The 8,748-nt window shown below is 40.6% G+C and overlaps 2 protein-coding genes across 3 annotated transcripts in view; one reads left to right on the top strand and one right to left on the bottom strand.

Moving 5' to 3' along the window:
- LOC115023471 (odorant receptor 131-2) overlaps positions 1-1,785 on the bottom strand; it is a 3,695-nt gene extending 1,910 nt beyond the window's left edge. The window contains exon 1 of the mRNA XM_029454474.1: positions 725-1,785. Within this exon, the coding sequence (XP_029310334.1) occupies positions 725-1,677 (953 nt within the window). The 5' untranslated portion in view covers positions 1,678-1,785. The remainder of the gene's footprint in view (positions 1-724) is intronic.
- An 894-nt stretch (positions 1,786-2,679) lies between these two features.
- On the top strand, positions 2,680-7,359 carry ponzr1 (plac8 onzin related protein 1). Of its 2 annotated transcripts, none has more exons than XM_029454475.1 (4): positions 2,680-2,811; positions 4,690-4,829; positions 5,760-5,905; positions 6,864-7,359. In XM_029454475.1, the coding sequence occupies exons 2-4, from the start codon at positions 4,721-4,723 to the stop codon at positions 6,999-7,001; spliced, it is 393 nt and encodes a 130-aa protein (XP_029310335.1). In that variant the 5' UTR covers positions 2,680-2,811; positions 4,690-4,720; the 3' UTR covers positions 7,002-7,359. The 2 variants fall into 2 exon arrangements, with proteins under 2 accessions (XP_029310335.1, XP_029310336.1); XM_029454476.1 differs by having other exon boundaries at positions 2,681-2,811; positions 4,719-4,829.
- The last annotated feature ends 1,389 nt before the right edge of the window (positions 7,360-8,748 follow it).

Here is an 8,748-nt window from a genome sequence, read left to right on the forward strand (position 1 = left end):
TGGGGAAACAGAGAGGATGTATTTCACTGGGGTTTCATCCTCAAATGATGCAACACATGCACATATCAATAAGTCATACTAGCAGTAGTAATATAGGGTATCAAACCATATGCAAATCAAAAGGTTTCACACGCAAGTGACCGTATCTTGCTATTAATCACCCTTCTGAGTTCACTTTTCTTTTTCTTTTTTGCTGTTTCATTCAGCATTTCTTTTCAATATTCTACATATTCTAGTTACATCTTTTTAAAATCAATTAAGGTATGGGACACAAGCACTGAGGTTATTATTATTAGTATGTATTAAAGACCAGGCATAAAAAAAAACATCAATCTCCAAACAGATAAGAGATGATTTATGCCAGATTTAGCTATTAGCTCATTTCAATATGCAGACACACACACACACACATAACACTCATTAACATTAACACGTGTTTTAGTTAAGATAAAAACACTCTGCTACCATGTGTTATATGTGCTTAGTTGCTTGTTGTCAGCCAGTAAACAAGATTTGTTTGTTTGAATTTGAATTTCTCTGGTTTTATTAATGATTTTGTGTTGTCTTATTTGAAACTTGTGAGTATTTATTAATGACACCGCAAAGACAAATGTTCAAAGCCTGGCATCCCAAAGGTTGCTCACACTATTAAGTCATTTGTTACATTTTAGAGACTCTTTATGAGGGAGCCTACTGAGAAAACACTGTGCCATTTGGATCTTACCGTGTTATGTGTTGGGTGTGTGGCCAGTTGGCGCGCACCGTCCAGCCGAGGACACTCTTCATGTATTGGGAACAGCAGGGGAACCTGTGACTCAACTGCTCCATAAGTTCCTCTTTACGCAAACCGTAAACAACCGGCGCGACGCACTGCGCTAAACTGAAGAAAGCGAAGGTGACCACGGCCGCCAGCTCTTTAGTCTCTTGCTGAATGATATTATGTTTGATCAACACCGTCAGCACGAAGTTCACAAAGTTGGGGAGAATGCAAACCGCCAGCTGGCTGCCGTGCAGGGCGATCGTCCTGCACCCGGCTCTGTTGCGCCGATTCAGCACCCCCAACCGCCGCCCCTCCAACAGTATCCTCACGTAGCTGTACAGTATGAGCAGCGTGCACACACCTATGAACAGCACCTTCTGCAGCTGGCCTTTTTTCAGCTGCTCCCGGTCACACACCCCGTTATAGCCGGCCCCAGTGGCCTGGGAGTCCGGGTGGACGAGCAGAGTGAGGGGAATGGTCAAAGCCACGAGCCAGGTGAACGCACCCAGCAGCCAGGGCAAGCGCCCCGTGGTGCAGGTGGAGCTGTAGCGCATCGGGTGGCACACTGCGCAGTAGCGGTCGAAAGCCATCGCCGTGAGCGTCAGGAGGATGTTGGAGGCACTGCTGATCAAAACAGTGATCATGGCGAGGCAGGCGGAGCGGACCGGCCGTGCGTCCAGGTGGATCTGGTAGTAGAAGACACTGCTCATCCCCAGGTAGACCAGGGCGGACACCAGCAGGTGGAACACCAGCACGAAGCGGGCATGTCTCCGCAGCTCCTCCACGCGAACTATGGTCCAGTTGATGATGAGGTTGAAGAAGAGCAGCACCGAGAAGGACAAGGTGGACACGTAAAAACGCACGCAGTGGTAGTCCGACACCTGTGTTGACCCCGTGCTGTTGTTTGCTGACATCATTCCTCAGCTGGCTTTGGTTGGATTGACAGGATGGTGATGATAGAAGTGGAGTTGGTGGGAAAGAAAGTTTGTACGCAGCATGATCCTCTCTTCCTGCTGTCACACTGAAATCTGACTCAATGTGATTAACCGCTCCCCCTCCCTCTCTATAAGTAACCCACATAGTATGTCTGATAATTGTTTTATGTTACACATATGCTGCCACTGTCTGTTGAGAACTGGAACTGCTAGCTAGTAAATCAAGATTGGTAAAGGCGTCACGTGTCCTTCTCCAACAGCTCCATCACAGCTAATCAGGCAATGGTGGTTGTGCCTCTCTTTGTAGTTGTGATGCATCTTTTAGTGTTTATTTGTGATAATATTGTTTGTTTTTTGTCTCTCTATGGTCATTTTGTGTCTCTTTGTGACGGCCAAGTTGCACCCTGACACTTTGGGATCCTGGGAATATAAGTCCAGGGGGCCAAAGTGAGTTTGCAAGAAACAGAAAACTTTTAAACTTCTTGGTGCCGCTGTTGCAAAGTCACCCCTTGAACCCCAGGGCATTGTTTTCATCTGGTCAACAATCTTTTTATTTTCTGATTTGTAATTTTCTCCACAGCCTCACGGGGTCAATAGTGCTCCACTAGTTTCAGACCTCAGTTTCAGTCCTATATTCGTTTTGCCTCTCCACAATCGCCAGACCTGCAGGTGGTGTTATATGTTCATCATTTTATTTGAAAGGATATGCAAAAAATGCACTTATTTGTTTATTTATTATTGTGTAAACACAGTTTAATCTTATATGTCCCTATCTTGCACTAAATGGACAACTTGTGTGCTTACTTTACATTTTCTAGTGGCTTTATTTGCTTTTAGTTTATCTTTACTAATGGATGATAGTTTGCATCTTCGTGAGGAGTTTATGCGACATGTAAACTGCTACTAGTTCGTTTCATTCTTCATTTACTCCACGTGCGTGTACGCGTGTGTGTGGGGGTGTATGTGCGTGTGCGCGCGCGCGCGCGGAAATAGGGGGAAGTATTTACTGGAAATCGAAACAGCGGTTTTTGTTCACACATCTGCAGCTTTGAGCGCTGTGTGATCACAACCTTTGTAATTTGTATTTCTCCACAGCTCACCTAACTACACAAAAAGGTAAGAAAACGTTTGTATATTATACTAAATAGGACAGTTAGTGTAATGATGTTTATCCTGTAATAAGAATATAATAATGTAATATTAGGTATAACATGTACTTCAGAGGCATTGGGATATTTGATCGTGGTTACTTCACTTGATATTTAACTCTCACAATGTAAGCTTGCATTACCACATTTACCATTACTTTAGAAAAACCCTGTATCTGTAAAAATGCAATTAAAAATACATTCCTATCATAGCTGTGAGGTTATCACAAAAATGTCGGATTTGATCATTTTACACCGATTTGGTTTTATCTGACTTTTAAAAAAAAACTTAGCTAGATATAGGTTTGTTGTAATTTATCTACAGCAATGGTTAACAGTTAAACTTATTACCTGCATCACGGCAGTATAGAGTAAATGACCATTTCCCCTGACTCACAACTTCAAAGCTTCAACTTCAAAGCTAGTGGCAGATGAATGTTAGCTTAATTTGGTTAGATAGCCTATAAATCTACATTGTACAAAAGCAATTTTTGTAAGAAATTAAAAAACGGTGGACTGAATAAACTCGGTAAAGTGATGCCTTCACAAATTAGTTTAAAATATTATTCTGAAAATGTAATAGTAGGCACATGCCAGCGGCTAGCTAGTTAACTTTGGCTCCAACGCTAACAAGCTAACTATCTGAATCTCGGCACACGGTGACTTTGTCATTTATATGTGATGAAATAAAAATACGACGAATACGATGTTTAAACTGATGTTAGGCTTTAGAAATTAATTATATTTAATGTAGTGCTTAAAGGTTGTATCTTATAACTTCACGCTAGTGCCACGCTTGACAGAGCTAGCTAAAAATGGCAGTTAAGCTAGCTTAATGCTACACAGCTACACGGTGTTAGCTAAAAATGGCAGTTAAGCTAGGCTAATGCTACACAGCTACACGGTGTTAGCTAAAAATGGCAGTTAAGCTAGCTTAATGCTACACAGCTACACGGTGTTAGCTAAAAATGGCAGTTAAGCTAGCTTAATGCTACACAGCTACACGGTGTTAGCTAAAAATGGCAGTTAAGCTAGCTTAATGCTACACAGCTACACGGTGTTAGCTAGTTCTAGATTTCGCAAAGCTAATTGTAGGTGAAATATCAAAACAATTAAATAAATTAAGCATACTTTTGATGTTTTTTGTACTAAAAAGTCATATTTAAATTATGTTTAAACATAGCCTACATTTTATTTAACTGTATTTCAGGAGATAGTTGACATTTCTTTGTTAGGTTATTATTGAATACACTGTAAATGGCCAAAAGTATAAGGACACCTGAACATTAGGGATGGGCAATTTGGATAGAAATAGTCTAGGTTTATGTTATATCACTTTATCTACATACATTGCAAAATAATACATTTCTTTCAAAATCAATTAAGGAATTGCTCATGATAACATACAAGTTAAATACCAAACATAGCAACTTCAGCACCTTGAGGCAGAAATAGTGTACATTTCCTGTCTGCTTTCCTGTTTATTCAAAAGGTGTTCGTTGGGGTTGAGGACAGGGGGGTCCATTTACTTTTTGTCAAATAGAGAGGTGAAAGAAATGATCTTTTTGTGTTTACTTTGCCCATACAACTGTTTTGCAAAACAAATCCAACATTTTTTTTGTTGAACATGATGGCTCAAAAAGATTAAGTCATGTACACATCGATATATCTAGTTGTGTGTGAACAACACTTGGTTTTTGTTGTAGGCTACATGAAATACAAATACCCTGAGTTAAATGTTTACAATAGCATCATTGTGTACTGTGGACAATACAGCTTCAAACCAGTTCTTCCAGGCTTAACCGAAGCCTAGAAAATCAAACGATTCCTTTGTGTCCCTTCCCAGTTTCTCCATTTCTGTCTTGTATCCTCAAGTCATGGCCGTCCACCAGCAGCCAACCCAGGTGGTGACAATGATGACATCTACCCAAAGTCCTGGGACATGGAGCACCGGCCTCTGCGATTGCTGCAGTGATATGGGCACATGTAAGTTAACTCAACAAACCCGAAGGATGTTGCTCACCAATTTCTGACATTCATCACCACAGATGTTGTTTCCAGCCTACTAAGTGCACTGAAACAGTAATATTGATATTGCTGTGTGCAATGTTAACATCTTGACATTTTGATGGTTATGCAATAGGGATGTCACAATACCAGAAATGTAGAAATCAATACCAATACCAGTCATAATTCCCTCTCTAATATCTATTTTATATTGCTTTGAAAGCTAACGGTAACTCGCTCTCCTGCTGATTTCAACACGGATTTGTGTTGTTTACAATGTAGCGTTATCAGGCTAAAAATAGGGCGTCATAGTGAGTTTAATGAATAATTAATCCCAAAAAGTCAAGTGAGTGTTGAGTGAGTGTTGAGTGAAAGAGAGAGAGAGTTAGGGACAGAGGGAGCGGAGGAGAAACCTGTAGCCCAGGAAGCAGTAGATCAGACTTGTGTGCTTTAGGTGCAATGAGCAGAATCTAAATTAAAAAGAAATGTAATTATTCTCAAGCCACCCCCACTTTAAGGATTTCCCATGTATTTAGGCATAAAATAGTTAATTCTTACATTTTTGGAAAAATAAAAAAAACATAGTTAAAGACTTGAAGCCCTTAGTTATGTTGGTTTCTATTGAAATCTGAGAATCTGAGAAAAGGTACACTAAATATGAGGTTTTTCCTAACTGGGAAACTGTTAAGACTGAGATTGTGTTATTTGCTGGATTGATTTAACGCATGTTAATATATAGAAACCCAACCTACGCCCTTGCTGAGACACCAACAGTCACTGTAGTTGCTGTATTCTGGGAAATATCAACACATCAGCAAAACTGTGCTCTGAAAAACAAGTGTCTCAACACCTACTTTAGTGTCTTAAATAAAGTCACAGCTCATGTATTTTTTCTCTTCTGCCCTCAAGGTTGCTGTGCTATGTGGTGCTTCCCCTGCATGCAGTGTCAGACAGCCGGTGATCATGGCTGGTGCTGCTGCATGCCACTTCTGGACGTCTGTTGCGTGGTGTCCTGCTTACTCCGCACCTCCATCAGAGAGCGCCACAATATTCCCGTAAGACCGGGATTTATTATTATTATTATTTGATGGATGAAAGTGTAGAAATGGGGGAGAGAAAGAGATGGGTGTGCCATGCAATAAAGTTTCCATGGCTGGAATGGACACATGGAGTCCAGTGGATAACGAGTTGTGCAACGGGTAAAAAATACAGTTATATAAATTAACGACTGCAGCCAAAATCAAGAAGTTCCTGCGACTGTTGTTGCAGTAACGTTTGTACTTCCTCCATTTTAAAAACTAAAAACTGTCACACCCAGTGTTGTCGGCGCTTGATATTTGCAGTTTCATCGCAGCATCACTGGTTTTGTGAGGAATTGTGGACCGCACATAATGTCAACAACAGCTGGTGTGTGTGTTCAGGGCATTGCATTCAGAGCATTCAAACACGGGTAACAATGAAGTAGTTATGAATGGTTTAATACTACAACAAATATCATTGCACCCAACAGTTTATAGCCTCGCCCTGAGAGCATGGGAAGTAACTGATTGTTTGTGATTGATTAAAGGAAGTCAGGAATGTGTTTGCGGAAGCAGGGTACCAGTAAGAGTGAAAGGGAAGGTTTACAGGATGCTGGTTAGACTATTTTAGGAGTGAGTATATTATAGGGACAGCTCAGGTTCGACAGGCAACATTGAGATGCTGGGTAGCTAAATTCACTTACATTTTTATAACCCTCTGCATTTTACACTGAATTGTACGGAGAAACCATGTAATAGTATTATGGGTCACTTATCTCTTCAGCAGAATTTCCTCCCCTCACCACATCCTCAAACCTTCTCTTTAAACCTTCCTCTTTCTCTTTCTTGGCAGCAGCATCTTCAGTTCGCTCTCCACAGCTCATCAACAGTGTACATGTCTGTCCACGTCTGACTTAATGGAGCAATTAGGCGTTTTCATAATGTCTTTAATTTCACCGACTTGTCTCTAATCTTCCTCTTCTTCCTCCTGCAGGGCTCGTGCTGTGACGACTGCTGCAAGTTGTTATGGTGTTTCCCGTGTGTCTGGTGCCAGATGAGCCGTGAGGTGAAGATCAGGGGCAACCGACCGGCCAACACCTCAGTGGTCACCACGCAGGTCTACACGGGATAGGACGCATCTTTTGCGGTTGCGGGATAACGGAGTATGAAATGTTTGTCATATAGCCGACGCGTTTTTATTAATGTTCTTACAACTCCATATGTATACTTTGAGTTTTTTTACACCATCGCATGTATACCAACCTTTAGCAGCTAGCACTAAGCATCATAAGCGCGTGCTTTTTAGAGTAGTGATGTGTTTTTCATGTCTAGATCATTAGACAACATGACATTCATTGTTATAGTCAGATGTTTGTTGAGTGTTAGCCTGTTAACACATTGGATGTTTTGATATTGTATGCTGTCAGGTCAGGTTATTGTCTGATCTGGATTCAATCTGGCCAATAAAATATTGATATTTCAGTGAACAAGCTTCATCTGGCAACATCTCTACCTCAACAAAAGCACATTGTTCTGTCAACCAGCTAAAACCCTCCAGTTGAGTTTGTTTCGATCAGTTTTGCATAGCAACATCAGAAACATAAAAGGTTTCCTGTGCAAATTTTAAACCCACATGGCGCAACACATTCACAAACCCTGCTATAAAGGTGTGCCATCAATTCATTTGAATTGCAAGAAGATTTTGCCAGCTATATAAATGGAGAAACATACTTCTCTCCCCCTCTGTCTGTCTTTCTCTCTCTCAAACACACACAGAGTTATCAAGCTAATCAAGAATCTCTTAAAATCTAAAGCCAATGTTTAAAAAGGTTTCATATTTTAAGGGGGAACATTCTTTAAAATCATATTTGCATATGAAACCGAGAGAATTGAGGAGGAACACGAGTTGAAACCAAACCGTTTCCATGCCCTTAGTTTCCCTTAGTGTGTATCATCATTTAGTTACAATCATATTGACCAACTGCAAAAAACCCATCCTTAGAGGTTTAGAAGCTGACTATGAACAACAACTTCCTCATTTGGATCCAGTTTCTCGTTTCCTGCCAAACTAAACATGAGATTTTGCCTTAACACACACATTCAGTCCAACTGTCCTCCACTTCACATCAAACTGTACAGGGAGTTGAATGTTTTGGTTCCTGTTTACCACAGATGTTATCTGGGAAATAATCTTCTGTAAGAATTAGAGTTAGGAGAGTGACATTACTCTTTAATTCAGTTTTGTTTCATAACCTTTAAAAAGAGAATTGTATCTTCTTTTTATATATTAGATTGTGAACACGCAGCCTTGGCCCAAATGAAAAGAATCCACATGAGTGTCGACACCGCTCCCCCACAATGCTTTGCAGAAGAGTGTTCAGTGGTGGGAAAACATTTAGTGCTCTGACATGGTAACATCTGCACAGATGGAGGGTTCCCAACGGCAAGATAAGACCGTACAAATGCAACTTAATGCACCAAAAAGTGTTTTCCTGGGAAGACACACATGCAGAGTAAACAATTTAATGGAAGTTCTTTTCTTTTCACATATTTACATCTTTCCTTATTGTTAAAGTTTCCCCATCACATTAAAGCTTGGCACGTTGCCTCCCCCTTTTATTCTCTCTACCTGCAAAGTACTTTGATGTTTTAGTGAGTATCTTGCTTTGTGTGTCTTATCTCACTTTATTGTTTTACAGTTTAATCGTGCCATTTCTGGGCAGCTCTCCTTTTTATTTCTTATTTTTTAAGGAGTGCTTATCACAGGCCTTGAACCTGTGCAGGCTACAATCCTTTGAGTTTGTTATAATGAGGACGTGGCTTTGATTTAAGTTAAGTTTTGAGTTAAGTTTCTTTTGTCTGGAAAAGGGAAGAGAAAG

This window comes from Cottoperca gobio, chromosome 18 (assembly GCF_900634415.1).
Source record: "Cottoperca gobio chromosome 18, fCotGob3.1, whole genome shotgun sequence".
NCBI classification, from domain to species: Eukaryota; Metazoa; Chordata; class Actinopteri; order Perciformes; family Bovichtidae; genus Cottoperca; species Cottoperca gobio.